This window comes from Prosopis cineraria, unplaced genomic scaffold (assembly GCF_029017545.1).
Source record: "Prosopis cineraria cultivar Desert tree isolate PC_DT_omini unplaced genomic scaffold, ASM2901754v1 PC1, whole genome shotgun sequence".
In the NCBI taxonomy this organism is placed as follows: Eukaryota; Viridiplantae; Streptophyta; class Magnoliopsida; order Fabales; family Fabaceae; genus Prosopis; species Prosopis cineraria.
In genome coordinates, this window is record NW_026555332.1 from 10,703,416 (window position 1) to 10,718,822 (window position 15,407).

Here is a 15,407-nt window from a genome sequence, read left to right on the forward strand (position 1 = left end):
TAAACACCCTGCTAACTAGATGTACCATGGTGCTCCAAGGGCTAACGGAACTGCCGTTAGCAACCAGTGTTTCATATAAAGTCCCTTTTTTAAAACTATTTTCAAACATGTGAGAAAATCATCACTTTCAAGATACAGTTCTCATTATTAAAATCAAACTCACATGAATACTTTTAAGCATTAAAACTTGCTAGAATAAAATTTTATATCCAATGCTCATGCTTGCATTTATCGAATAATCAAAAAATTTTCAAAGTCAAACTCGCAAGAATCATTCTCTGTATCAATCCAATATTTGATAAAATAAAAACCTCATAATCAAAGTCCAAACTTGATTTAATTGATCAAATAAAATTTTAAATTTGGTAAAGCTAATTTTTCAAAATAAAGCAATGTTAATCAACAAAAATCCAATAATCACATTAATACTATTAAAATGATTTCCAGAAAAATGTAATATTTTAGTAAAGGAAATATTATTGAAATATCAGTTGGGACGCTATCCACTTACCTGAATTTCTTGAAATTCAAATTTCACCTCTTAACTTTAATCATATTTCTCCTCTTCCAAACACCCTATGAATCATAATTAAATTTTATTAAACTTTCAACCAGCACAATAATTCCTTATTAACATTTAATTTTTTTTCATCTACAAACCATCCATCTTTAAAGATTCAAATGATCACATATTGTTCATTTTATAAACCTCTCTTGCACTCTTCCAAGTTAAGTTCAAAGATTAATAACACCAAAATAACTATTCTTCCCATAAAAATCAATGAAATTTCAAAAATAATAAAAATAAATTTCAATTTCTCTTAATAGACATTTTCTCCAACACCCTACATACATTAATTGTCAAACTTAAACCAAATCTCTTTTCTTCAAATTTCATTTTTCCCAAATTTTTTTTAATGTCCACATTTAAAATAATGCAACCTTCCAATTTCAAGCATTCTACATAGGCAATTTCAGACCCAAGAAAATTGAGTTTATTCACTTTTATCAAATATATAATGCTAAATTATCAACCTACGCCAAATTCTCCTCACTGTTCGAACAAGCACAACAGCAAAAAGGAGGATTAAAATGATAATAATTAAACATCCAAACCACATATACACAGAGCAAGAGGGAAGAGGAATTGAATCTTACCCACCTTAAAATACAATTGATGAAGAAAAGGGGAGGAGAAGCTGAAACTTATGGCTAAATAGGGAAAGAAATTCCAGCAAAAAGAAGAAGGACAGAATCAGCAAATCACACCAAAAAAACTAGAAGAATCATGAGCAGCACCTCAGCTTCCTCATACACCAGTGTTGCTGCAACCAAATGAAGGAGGTAGAGCATTGAACAAGGAAGAGGAAAGAGAGATAGTTGACAGTAATACACAAATCGAGGAAGAATAAAGAAGAACAAACAGAAAGGAAAACTAACCAGCACATTCCTCCTTCGATGGTAGCAAGGATCGAAGCTTGACAGAACCCTTTTTAACTGCGATCGATGGCCACATGCATAAGAGGAAACAGAGCAAAATGGGGAGAAAAATAAGGCAGCCAATTCGAACGTTTTTTGCAAGGGAAGATGAACCCATAATCATCAGTGATAATGATAGAATAACAGAAAATGAAGCAAGGTCAGAGGTCACAGAATGGAGGATCCCGAACTTTCTTGTCCTCTCTGGTGAACTCACGACAGAACAAGGAAAAAGAGGAGAAAATAAAATCTAATGACATAGGAGTATTTTGGTAATTTTTGGAAGCTGAAAAGGGAGCCTTCGAAAATAAACTTTTTCACTTGAGACTGATGGGAATCGAATTCAGGACTTTATTGATTAAATGAGAATTTACTTTTCACTAGACTAGCTTTTCTTGTTGCTGAATTTCTTCCAAAATTAATAAAGTACAGGTAAAAGATAATATTATATAATTTAATTTTATTTGAAATATCTAGGTTATTACACATATCAACCTATTTACTTGAAGTAATATTTTCTCTTCGGTATATTGTTTCCAACCATGCAATTAGAATTTTCTAATCTATCATATTTTATCCAATACTTTATTAATAACCATTCTATCCCTAAGAATTTAAAGTCACATACAAATTCATAATAATTAAATTCCTTTAATTTGTAACCTACAAGCTAAATTCATGGATCAATAACACTCAAACTAAATGTATCTATCACAATAACCAATCAAATTTCATAAATTTAAGATATTCAAGCAAAACTCTCCTAGAGGCATTTTATCGAACACTTATCATCCATTAATTCTCAGATTAACACCCAAACCTCTTCCCTTTAAATCTCATTTCCTACAAATCCCAAAATTGATATTAAACTCAATCAGCCAACCCAATTTTGATTTTTTAACAGAAAAAAATTCAATTGGACCTTAAAGAAAATTAAATCTAATTCCTCTTTTTCAATATAAACATAAGTGCATTTATCTACCAAAAATCACACCCGAGAACTAAATTTTCAACTTGTTTAAATACTATTACTCCTCCTATTTATGCATAGCAACAACAAAAAATAAGTCACAACTCAGCCACATAACACACTCACATATTCAACGAGAAAATAAGACCCCAAGCACCCATCTCAATTAGCAAATTAGCAGCAAGATGAGGAAGTTAACTAAGCAAAATAGAGGATGAAACTGACGCACCCATGGCTACCCACCCTTAAACACAATGATGACGTGAACCAAGAAGAAACAGGGGAAGCCATCACATGGTCAAGGAAGAGCAGAGGAGGAAGAAGATCTCAAACCCACAATAGTACCCGTACCAGTGGCAGACCAACAAAGGAGAAGAAGGACGAGCTCCACCCACTATCACCTAGATGATGCCGAAGGAGGGAGAAGAAGGAATCAATGGTGAAGCCTGAGCAAGGAGCAAGTAGATCGACTTGAACAGCTTTCTTGCAGCAACAAACTTCGGTGATCTAAACATAGCAGCTAAGGAGGAAGAAGAGGCAAAGACCAAGCATACTTCATCAATGGTGAGCCAAAAATTAGTAGTAACCAGAGACAGGGGAAATGAGAAGTAGTGCCGTTTCACGGCAGATCCTCAATGGAGAAGAAACAAGCAAGCTCAGCGACGGTGAGGGAAGAAATGAAGAACAACGGCGAGGAGGAGATGATCAGAGAATGAACGAAAGATTTCCCTGACTCTCGGTGGTTCTGGATTTGTTGAAAATGTTGAAGGAGAAGGGAAAAATGAGGCGGTGCATGCATATTGATCGAAAGAGAGAATATAAATATGATCTTTATGAAATTGCAAAAATTACAAAAGAGGGCCCAAAATTTCTTCTAATAACATAAAAGACACATACTTTGGTAATTTTCCTATAATTTTAAGCTAAATAAAATTAATTTATTACTAACAAAAATTAAAACTTTTGACCTTCAAGTAAGCCATTAGCATAAGTTTTAGTAACTCACCCTTCCATTTTCCATAAAATTAATTTAAAGAAAATATAAATTAGGAGATTTATTATTATTATTATTATTTATTTATTTATTTATTTATTTCGGTCATTACATAGGGGGACTTGCGTGCGTGCCGCGCCATTGAGGTGTCTTCGAAATGGGAAGTTTATGTACACACAATTGAAAGGGAGATTGTTATGATGTCTAAATATGAATGGACTTGAGTTGATGTAGGAAGTTTCATATCAGATAAAATTAGACTTAATAATTAATATATAATAAAGTGAAAAGATTCATATGTTTAAGTTTTGAGATTTTAAATTAAGATATAATACCATTCACTGCTCTTCATCCATTTATATAAAAATTTTTAAAAAAATTCACTGACAAAGTTCTGGATTCAAACTCCATTGCATCCAAGGGAATCAAAGTCAAAGCAATGATCAAGAAACCACTAAATAATGATCGAGAAAGGTTGAGACTCTTTATAATTTGATCTTTCTTTCCTTCGTGTCACTTTCCGTCTGGGCTATACTTTTAAGAAGGTCAATGGTGGTTGCCGTGGGTATTCTCATTGTATAAAATCAATGATTGTCACAGTGGGATCTTCTCATCATTTCCCATTCTCTGAAAACCCAAGAATTGAAGTGGCAGCAGAGGTCTTTAGCACACTGGAGAATGAAGACAATTGTGAACCAAGAAGACGATGCAAATCCAAGAACCAACTGTCCAGGATCTTAAGTTTCGAGTAGCCTTATCGGATCTTGACATGAGACACAGGCTTCACAATGTAGTAAAATGAAGTGAATCGCAACATAAATTCACGATAGAGAATAAAGACACAAACATGACACAAAGAACACACAATAACTAGGGCTTTTTTTTTTTTTTGCTTCTGATAAAGAGAATAGACAAATAGAGCTCCTGAGATCAAATAGAAAACTGAAAATGCATTCTTGATGTGTAGATTCTTGACAGGTTACCGGATCTTGGATATCTGACCCAAGTCAACAAGATCAAGATCTTTAGGCCCACACCAACCTTGGACTCTGATACAATGTTAAATAATGATCTAGTATGAAGCAGAGTATGAATTCGATACAAGATGATATCAAGCCATCAATGGCATTACAACAAATAAACAACAAACCATTAACCCTTTAAGGGTGAAAGTAACAATATCCCTGAAAACCTTGGGGATTTATGAGATAAAGACTTATGTTAACTTCTCTCTGTATGAATAAGATTCCACCTCCCTATTTCAATAGAATGATACAGAACCCTTTATATGGATTTTAGGGTCACCAACTAATTAAGTGATCAACATTAATTACCTTAACTAGTCAAACACTCTCCCCCATTTTCGAACAATTGCTATTAATTCCGAACATGATGAAATCTAATGGACATGTTGCTTTTAAGCATATATTTTAAGATATTGAAATAAAAAACATATTTAAATAAAAGAATCAATAAATAGTATTTAAAAAGGAAAATGATATTAATGTCATTGTTTGTCATTGGCATAATATATATACCATTTAAGTCTTTTTTAGATCAAAGAGAAAGAATTCACACTCCTTAAGTAATTAAATTAAATCTCAAACTAGTGTTCCGTAGATGAGAAAAACTACATTAAAAAATTTACTTTCCTTTAAAACTGAACAACGCTAAATTTTTGATCTAATCAATAGTGTCGGATAGTAACTAAATAGCTGTCATAAAATAGTTATTCATCGAGAAACTTAAAGCTTAATAAAATGAATCCTATGAGCAAGAAGGCAACAAAAAGAGAAAAACAAAATAGATGACATGGAAAAGCTCGCAGAGGCGAAGTTTCAAGACATTGACCTCGAAGATGACATCGGCCCCGGGAAAAAAAAAAAAAAAACTCAAAGATGACCTAAAGATAGAGTGGGAAAGGCAGAGTTTTGGATCAAATACTAGAATCAATAATTAATCTTAATCAGAGGCCAGAGCCTCATTATATATAGTATAATATCCTAGTTTTTGAAGTGGTTATTAATGTAATAGTATTTAAACAGAATATTCGGTAATAAGAAGACAAAAAGAGAGAGTCCATGAGTTAAATGCTTATGTTACGTCTGACATGTTATTGTAGTAGGTAACCTAGCTTTTCATTAATCTTATCTATTTCTTTCTGTATTAGCCACATTTATTCATGTCTATCTGTTCCCCTTGGGGACTTTATTGCAAAATCATCTTCTCCATCCTTAAGACACTCTTAGCCCTTTGCCCTTCAAAGCCATACGTTTCAATCTTTCCAAAAATATCATTAATTTAATAATATTGTCTTTCTCACTCTTATTTAATTTAAAGACCCGTTTTTAGAGATTTTTTGGGGAGAGAGTGGCAGTTGAACCCAAAAAAATTGCTTAAACTAAGTAATGCCATATTAGTATATACTCCCTTTAATCTTATTTATAAATCACTTTTAACATTTTCATCAAAATTAAGAAAAATTTTAAGTCTCATTAATTTTGTCTAAAAATTCAACAAAATTTTTAACTTTACCCTTATTAAATATACCCACTTTAAACTAAAATACTCTAATACTCCCTCCATCTCTATATATAAGATGTTTTTAATCAAATCACGTAAACCAATAAAAGTTGGTTATCTAATTAAAAGTATAACAACATTTCAATGTTTTTCCAAAATAGACTTTCGTTCGGGTTATCATCAGTTAAAAATCAAGAAAGAAGACATACCTAAGATTGCATTTAGAACCCCATATAGTCATTACAAATTCCTGGTAATGTCATTTGGGTTAACTAATGCGCTAGTAGCGTTTATGGATTTGATGTATCAGGTGTTTAGGCCATTTCTTGATAAATTCGTGATCATTTTTATTGATGATATTTTGCTATACTTAAAGAGCCTAGAGGAGCATGAACATCATTTATGGATTGTTTTACAGACAATGAGGGAACAACAACTTTATGCCAAGTTCTCTAAATGTGAATTTTGGCTTGATAAAGTTACCTTCTTAGGACATGTTGTTTCTAAAGATGGTATTAAAGTGGACCCAAGCAAAGTAGAAGCAGTGCAAAATTGGCCAAGACCGATGACTGTTATAAAAATTCATAGTTTCTTAGGTCTTGCAGGATATTATCATTGTTTTGTCAAGGATTTCTCTAAAATAGCCGCTCCACTGACAAGGTTGACTCAGAAGAATGTCAAGTTTGAATGGGATGACAAGTGTGAAGACAATTTTCAAAAGTTAAAGGAGTGTCTGACTTCGGCACCAGTTTCGAGTTTACCATCAGGTAACAGAGGGTATGCAGTTTATTGTGATGCTTCTCGTGTGGGTCTAGGTTGTGTTCTAATGCAGATGGATGAGTTATTGCTTATGCCTTAAGGAAACTTAAGAAACACGAGCAGAACTACCCAACCCATGACCTAGAGATGGCAGCAGTTGTTTTTGCGTTAAAAATTTGGCATCACTATCTTTATGATGAGACTTGTGAAATTTACACGGATCATAAGAGTCTTAAGTACATTTTTGAACAGAAGGATCTTAATCTTAGACAAAGTAGATAGATGGAGTTACTTAAGGATTATGATTGTACAATTCTTTACCATCCTGGTAAGGCGAACGTAGTGGCTGACGCCTTAAGTAGAAAGTCAATGGGTAGCTTGGCACATATGACTTTGACAAGGAGGCTTTTGGTGCAAGAAATTCATAAACTTGAGCAAAGTGGAGTCAAGTTTGAGATTATTGATAAGAGAACATTTCTGGCTCATGTACGAGCTTATTCTTCTTTAATGGATTAGATTAAGAGCACTCAATTCTTAGATCCAAAATTATGCAAGTTAAAAGAAGCAGTTATAGCAGGAAGCAATACTGAGTTTGAAATTGACCAGGAAGGAATATTAAAGTGTAAGGGTAGAATTTGTGTACCATAAGAGGAAAACTTAAAGCGACTTATCATGGAAGAGGCTCATCATTCTACACATACCATGCATCCAGGAGCAACTAAAATGTATCAAGATTTGAAACAATTGTATTGGTGGGATGGCATGAAAAAGGATGTGGTAGACTTTGTCTTACGCTGTTTGACATGCCAAGAAGTTAAGGCAGAACACCAGAAGCCAGCTGGGCTACACCAAAGGTTAGAAATACCAGAGTGGAAATGAGAAAAATATCACAATGGACTTTGTCAGTGGGTTACCTCGCACTGCTAAGGGGTATGATTCTATCTGGGTTATTATCAATAGACTAACGAAATTAGCTCATTTCATTCCAGTGAAGATAACATATAGTGTTGATAAGTATGCTCAATTGTATATTAATGAGATTGTGCGACTGCATAGGAATCTAATATCTATAATTTTTGATAGAGGTCCTCAATTTACTTCCCAATTTTGGAGATCTTTATAAGAAGCTTTGGGCACTCAATTAGATCTCAGTACTGCTTTCCACTCGCAAATTGATAGCCAGTCTGAGAGAACCATTCAAATACTTGAAGATATGTTAAGATCTTGTATTTTGGATTTTGGTGGTAGTTAGGATCATTACTTAGCTTTAGTGGAGTTTGCTTATAATAACAGTTATCAAACTAGCATACAAATGGCTCCATATGAAGCCCTTTATGGGAGGTAGTATAGGTCTCCTATTGGATGGTTTGATGTTTTGGATGGTTTGATGTTGGTGATGTTAAGCTTTTGGGGCTAGATTTGGTACAGGATGTTATCGAGAAAGTGAAAATAATTAAGGAAAGATTAATAACAGCTCAAAGTCGATATAAGTCTTATGTTGATAATCGACGTCAGGAGTTAGAATTCATGGTCGGGGATAAACTATTTCTTAAAGTATCTCCTATGAAAGGGGTGATGAGGTTCGGGAAGAAAGGTAAACTGAGCCCAAGGTATGTGGATCCATTTGAGATCTTAGAAAGAATTGGGGCAGTTGCTTATCGTTTGGCATTACTGCCTGAGTGGTTGGTATCCATCTAATGTTTCATGTATCAATGTTATGGAAGTATTTATATGACCCCTCTCATGTGATAGAAACACAGGGGATTCAAATAGACTCAGACTTAGCTTATGAGGAAATTCCTATGGCTATTTTGGATAAACGAGTCAAAAAGTTGCAGTCGAAGGAAGTTACTTTAGTAGAAGTATTATGGCGTAACCATTCTCAAGAGGAAGCTACATGAAAAGTTGAAAGGGATATGCGTGTCAAGTATCCATACTTGTTTGAAGATTGAGGTAAGTACACACATAAATTTAGAGGATCGAATTTTTTTAGAGGGGAGGATGTAATAACCCCAATAAAATTTAAAATAAATAGATAAATATATAAGTTAACTTGCTTAAAGTGTGTTTATATTAGTTTTTGAGATAAATATAGCAAGTTAGAGACTTGGTTTAGTGGCAGCTGAGCAATCTTTCATACATGAGGTCCCAAGTTTGAATTTGGAAGAGACCAAAAGAAGAGTCAAAATTTTTTTTTCTGGCTGTGCGAAATTACCAAATTGCCCTTAGTTCCATCAGATATTTTAACTCTTCCTTGTTCTTTCTTAGGTATTCTAGAGCAGAAGGAGATCTGAGGATTGGATAGATTTTGCTTAGCCTCTCGTGGGTCACTGCTTTCTTCCTTTCAACTGTAGCTGGCACCGCGTTCACGTAGCTCATCGTCGCCAGTGTGCTCGTGGCTGGTCCGTTCATTTTAGTTAGAGTTCTTCCTTGTTTCTGTGTCATTCTCCCTTGCACGAGCTCAGCGTTTCATTGGGTTAAGGTCATCAGAAATGGGTGATGCTGGTCTTGAGCTGAGGCGATGCTGATTCTGGTTTTTTCCCTTTCTCTTGAATGGTGCTGCGTCTTCCTCTGTTCCTTGCTCAGCTGAAGATTTTCATTTGCTCTCCCATATTTTGCTGTACATTCTATCTTCTTCGTTGCCTCTGCTGTTATTGGTGTTTGAGGTGAGAATCTTAAGGACTTTTTCTTGATGAATCTATGCAAGAGAGAGAGTTCTGATTGGGGACTAAAACTATAAAATTTTTTGTGTGTTCTGTTGCTGCCATGACCGAAAATATATATATATATATATGCATTAGTATTGAAGAATGATGGTGGTATATATGGGTCATAATTTTGGAGTTAAATTGATTTTGTTGATTTGGTTGATGTTAAAAAAATTTTAAGGTGAAATTGGAAGAGACAAGCTTAGATATATTGTTGGTGCCTATGAGATGTCATTAAAGGGCTTGTATAAGGAAATAAAATTTAACTTCTAAATATTGATGGGAATTATTAGTTTAGGAATTCACCTGTAGATTTGTAAAGGAATTTAATTATGGGCTTATATGTAGTCATGTGTATATTTGGAATTTGTATGATTTTTGGTGAATGGTTGAAGGCTTAAAATTGAAGAGGTAAAAGTAATGCACCTAAGGTAAGTGGTGCAAAGATTGAGAGAAAACTCTTATTCCAAGAAAATAGAATGGTATGGCTAAAGTTTTACGAAGGAAGTTAGAGGAATAAATAATAATGCTTGAACTAACTTTAAATCATAAATTTGATTTTGAATTTTAGATGGTGATCGATAGAGATTGTGCTATAAATTAAAAAGTTATTAAAATTGTATATGTTTATACTTTATAGGGTGTGTGGAAAAATAAGACCCTGACAAGAATTAAAAGAAGAATACTTTCGAGAATTTAGAATTTCAATGTGTAAGTGAATATCATTTCCTTTAATTTATTTTTATTGGTATTTTTATTTTTAATAAATTTTCATTAAGATATTTTATTCTTGTGAATTACATTAGTTTTGAAACTTTGTGATGTCGATGCGATATGGTTAAAGGAGGATATATGCATTTGTTTCCTCAGGGATTATGTTTCAAAGATTTATGAAATTATTTGATTTATTAAACTCTTAAAAAATCCTTGATTATTTAGATAACGCAAGCTCGTATATTATTTTATGAAAGATTATTTTCAACAGGTCTTAAATTGAAATTTAAAGAGATGCATGCGAGTTTGGTATTGAAGACGCAAATTGTATTTCAAAAATAATTATTTTTCTCGTATGTTTGAAACACGATTTTTGAGAGAATTCTAAACAGAACACTACTACTAATGACAGTTCTGTTAGCTCGAAGTACTATGGTTAAACATTAGCTAGTTGGTTCGTGAGTTGTATTCTGACGTTTGGTATTCGTGGGCTTTGTACCCATATTTAATTTCATGGCCTAAGTCGTGTTTGGTTAGTTTCCTTCATTGACTGTGTGTTCATGTTTGTTTCGTAACTTCGGCTGCGCTTGGTTACTTAACTTCGTGGATTGGTGTGTCCACGTTTGTTTTTGTGACACAAGCCGTGTTTGGTTATATACCCTTATGGACTGAGTGTCCTTGTTTGTAACCTGTTATGTTAAGTTCTCAAAATTTTAAATGTTGATTAATATGTGTTTTCGAAATTTACCTGATTTTGACTAGTAATTTGTATCACTTTGAGTTATATGAGAGCATATTATTTTCTTTAAGCATGATAACATAAATTATTTTTAATTTACTCTTATTTTATAAATATGATTATGACTTACATACTTATAAATTTTGGTAGAATTACTTTTTATTATCTGATACCATTGTTAGAGATTGTCAATTTAAATTTTAAAAATTTTACTATGGGAATGCTATTCATTGAAAAAATTATTTGACCTTAGATTGGTTAGCTGACACCGATCCCATCAACGACCTTAAAAGGGCAGAATAGCTACAGTGGGTGAAAGTTTTTGGATTGGTATTATTTCTTTTAATGTAAATATATAACTCGTATGTCTTTTTTATTTAAAAGAAAAATTAGATGCTCTACATAGATTGTTGATGGACTTTGTTTTGGTTTGTATATTAGTTGCTGGCTAGAAGGAGCTACGCTCTTGATTTATACTGTTATCTGTAAAAAGTTTTGTTGTAGAATTTTTGGGAGATTCTAGTTATAAGGGAGGTTCTGTCGAAATTTTTACAAAAACGTCGACACTTTTTTATGATAATGAGTTTAAAGAAATTATTTTAATTTTCATGTGATTTGATTAAATTTTGTTCTTTTCTTTTGTAAAATGGAATAAATGTTTATTTTGAAGCTTACGGAAATGTGTGAGTGGTTCACACTCGTGCCGGTCACCCTCTATTTTTGGAATGTGACATTTATCTTTCTAATTTAATAAGGGAATAATGGTCTATTCATTAAAAAATATGCTAAGAACAAAAAATGTTTTAGAAGACTTTTTATATAAAGACGGAGGGAGTATTTACTAAGCTTCCCAATATTTAATAAGAATAAAATGATAAATATAAACATGATAATTATTAATGTGCTTTGTAAACATGACTAAAACAAACATTTTTTTCCTATCTTATAAGTAGAATTGGGAAAGTATCAATAAATTTGGTCAAAGGGTACAATTGTCTTTAGACACCTTTCTGCTATTAAAGCGTGAATTAATTCATGAATCAAGTAAAAGCGTGGCAGGTCACAAGAAACAGAGCATTTAAGTGCAGTTATTAAAGCACAGAACAGATTCACCAGCCATCGCAAACAAGAGGAAGCAGAGGAAGAAGGCTCAAGAAGAAGAATCAATCCTAATGGAGAGGTCGTCGTCACCTACTCAACCACCGGAAGAAGAAGAAGAAGAAAGAGAAGTGAATGTTTCTGAGTCGTCGAACAAAGCCATTTTCTATGTTCACCACCCACGCCATTTCCTTCAACAACTTGTCAGGTCTCTGCTGAAATGTCTAGGGTTTCATGAGATCTCAGTCCATTACGACGATTCTAAGAGCCTCATAGCTTCAGATCCTCCTTCCACTACAACAAACCAGGTGTGTAAATGTATATTCCAACACTGACAGACACACATACAGCTTCTAATTTTTTTTGTTCTTTTTAAATACTAGTGTTGATATCTGCTCTCCCTCTCTCACACACACATTCTCTGTTAACTCTCTTTCAACGGACCACATTAAAATACGCAGAAGTGGATTTTGGCGGTATTTTTTTATGACGGTCGTCAAATGTGTGTGTGTGTATTTTTTTTTGGTGTGCTGCCAGGTGTGGGTTTTTTTTCATATTTAATTTGATATTTGAGTTTCGTTTAGGATGTTCTAGACTCTTTTCATTTAAAAAAAAATCTGAATAGATTTGGATTAATTTAACGGTCAAATTTTACTCAAGATGTTAATTCTTTATTTTGTTTACGTGGCAGTAGATCTCCTCAGCAGCTAACATTTATTGGTGTTGCATTTTTTTTTTGGGGAAAATTATTAGAACTTACTTCCTCGTTCAATATTATAAGATCGAATTACACTCTCAATAAGTTGGTAATTGCCTTTAAAATTACACTCTTTTCATATTTATCTTTATTTAATAAGGTATGTAAATTAGAAAATCTTATTAATTATATACCTAATTAAGGGTATTTTAGAAAAATCTCATTTATTATATTTTAAAAGATTCAAATTACCTTATATTTTTAAATGACGGTACATTTTATAGGATGTACAGAATAGAAAAAAATACATCCAGCTGCTAGCTGGCATGAATTTATTTTCATCTATTCAAAAAATATAAAAAAACATAAAATAAATATTAATATTTTTTTTTGAAAATTGATGAAAGTAAAATTTGGAAGACGTTGTGTTCTTGCAGAATATTTCAGTGTTATGTTTTATAGCATGTTCGGTTTCCATAATCATTAGGTTCTGAGCACCATGAATCTGGACCATCCAGATTTTCCAGATTTTTATATTTAAATTTTAAATTTAAATTTTATATTTATTGTAAAAAATTATAAAATTTTAAGAATTTATCTTATAATCAATCTAAATAATATAAATTTAATCTGAGTGGCTTAATTTAATAGTACATTTTTTATAAATTTTATAGATTGACTATCCAAATATAATAATTTTTAAAATTTTTATTTTAGTAAATGTAATATTAAAAAAATAAAAATAAAGATAATATTCAAGCCATCTCTTTAAAAATTAAGAAAAAGTTGCAACTTGAAGATTTTAAATTTAAACTGTACAGATTATATCTAGTAGTCAATTTATAAAAATTAAACTATATTGATTAAATCTATGTTGTCCAAATTGACAATAGGATACATTTATTAAAATTTCTAATTTTTATTTTAATGAATATAAAATAAAATATAAAAAATAAAACAAGTAAATCTGCACCTTCTAGATTAAAAAATATAATATTAAATTAGACCATCCAAATTAAATCTATATTATCCAGATTAATGATAAGATAAATTTCTTAAAATTTTATAATTTTCTATAATAAATATAAAATAAAAATTTAAAAATAAAATCTAAAAGTTGGACTTTCCAGATAGTGCTTATGACTGGACGAGGATGGAAACCGAAATAACATTACAATGTAAAGCCATTGTATGTCTTATTATGCATGTAATGATTGTTCTTCAAGGTTCATTTGTATAGTCATAAAATTAAATAATAAAAATTTAATTATTATATATAATATAGTCGAGAAATTAACTAGTACATAAAAAATGGATCTCAGCCATAGAATTATTGATTTAATTAGATACTATGCGTTTCTTTTGTTACCCAGAATTGGACAATAAATGACAATAAATATATTGTGTTGTTTTTATTTTGCAAACAATAGTACTCTAATGTCCAGATTCAATTTATAAGACACTTTTTGAAAAAAATTTAAAATTTAAAAAAAGATATTTTGAAAAAAATAAAGTTTAATTAATTATGCCATTCCAATATTACTATTCCCATTATATTTTCTCTCTAATATTTTTTTTTACAAATAAAGTATTAAATGTAGTATATTTTTGAAAGCTTATATTTTTATTTTGAAGAAATAAGATTATAAAGTGTATTTAATGAAATTTATTAGTACATGCAATTTTATCTAAAAGCTAAGTAATTATAAATTGAGACAGCACTAACTTATTATATATATATATATGTATGTATGTATATAGAGAGAGAGAGAGTATATTTGTACATTGATTGTTACATTGATGTGTGTGTGTGTGTGTTGATGCGGCTTTGTATTATTTTTGTGCAGCAGATTGGTGCGAGTGCAGTAACAAGTCGTCGTCCTCGAAGTCGAAGGCCAGAACTAACTCCAGGACCAGGCCCTCAGACTAATTAATTGGATAAGGATATGCCAAGTGTGATCTAAACCAAGTCGCTTGACCTGTTTATTTTCGGTGTGATATCCCCCCCCCCCTTTTTTGAAAAGGCCAACTTCTGTGTGGTATTTAATTTCTTAGAGAAATTTGTTTGAAAACATTACAAATAGGAACATGCTGCATGATAGAAAGCATGGCAGTAAATCCTTATATATATATATATATATATATAAATATACATCTCAATGTGTGTGTATCTAAAAAGCTTTGCTTCTTTGCTTGCATAACAACATTGATATTGGTTGAGTGCAATTTGCTGCAGTTCCATTCGTTCCGTTTTAACATATAGAAGTATGTCTTTTCATTCATTAATTGATTGTTAAAGATAGCGTAATGGTTTTTTTTATTTGTTTTAAGAACATTATACTGGTTTATAAAATGCTTTAGTAAGAAAATTAGGCATTGTTTTAGGTGTTTGTTATCATGTTCTCTAATAAAAATACAAATAGATTGTTTTACAACAAATTCCAAAACTATTTTCACACACATCAAGTTCTACTATAACTATTTCTTCGAATCTCCAACTTTGGCCCTTATTCTTTCAGTTAGTTCATTTGTTTTTTGAATATGATTATTTCATTTGTCCATGAAAGTTCTTGAAATACAGCTTAAAAATTAAAAGAGACCATAAAATGACTTAATGAGTCTGACTCATAGGGTTTAATTTCAAGAACTTGCTAATACTCCCTGGTGATATATGTAAATTGATGCTTTCTTTGATATGTTTCTATATTTGGATATTCTCATGTGGA

At 31.7% G+C, this 15,407-nt stretch overlaps 1 protein-coding gene and 1 long non-coding RNA gene across 2 annotated transcripts; one reads left to right on the forward strand and one right to left on the reverse strand.

Moving 5' to 3' along the window:
• Nucleotides 1–1,163: 1,163 nt before the first annotated feature.
• LOC129307655 (uncharacterized) lies at nt 1,164–3,212 on the reverse strand. The gene is made up of 3 exons (XR_008592466.1): nt 2,693–3,212; nt 1,441–1,497; nt 1,164–1,325 (listed from the first exon to the last, which is right to left on the reverse strand). It is a non-coding gene; the product is annotated as an uncharacterized LOC129307655 (long non-coding RNA).
• Nucleotides 3,213–8,252: 5,040 nt separating this feature from the next.
• On the forward strand, nt 8,253–14,841 carry LOC129313304 (uncharacterized). The gene is made up of 3 exons (XM_054956299.1): nt 8,253–8,411; nt 11,975–12,292; nt 14,529–14,841. Exons 1-3 carry the CDS (start codon nt 8,253–8,255, stop codon nt 14,613–14,615), a joined length of 564 nt encoding a protein of 187 aa, XP_054812274.1. The 3' UTR covers nt 14,616–14,841.
• The last annotated feature ends 566 nt before the right edge of the window (nt 14,842–15,407 follow it).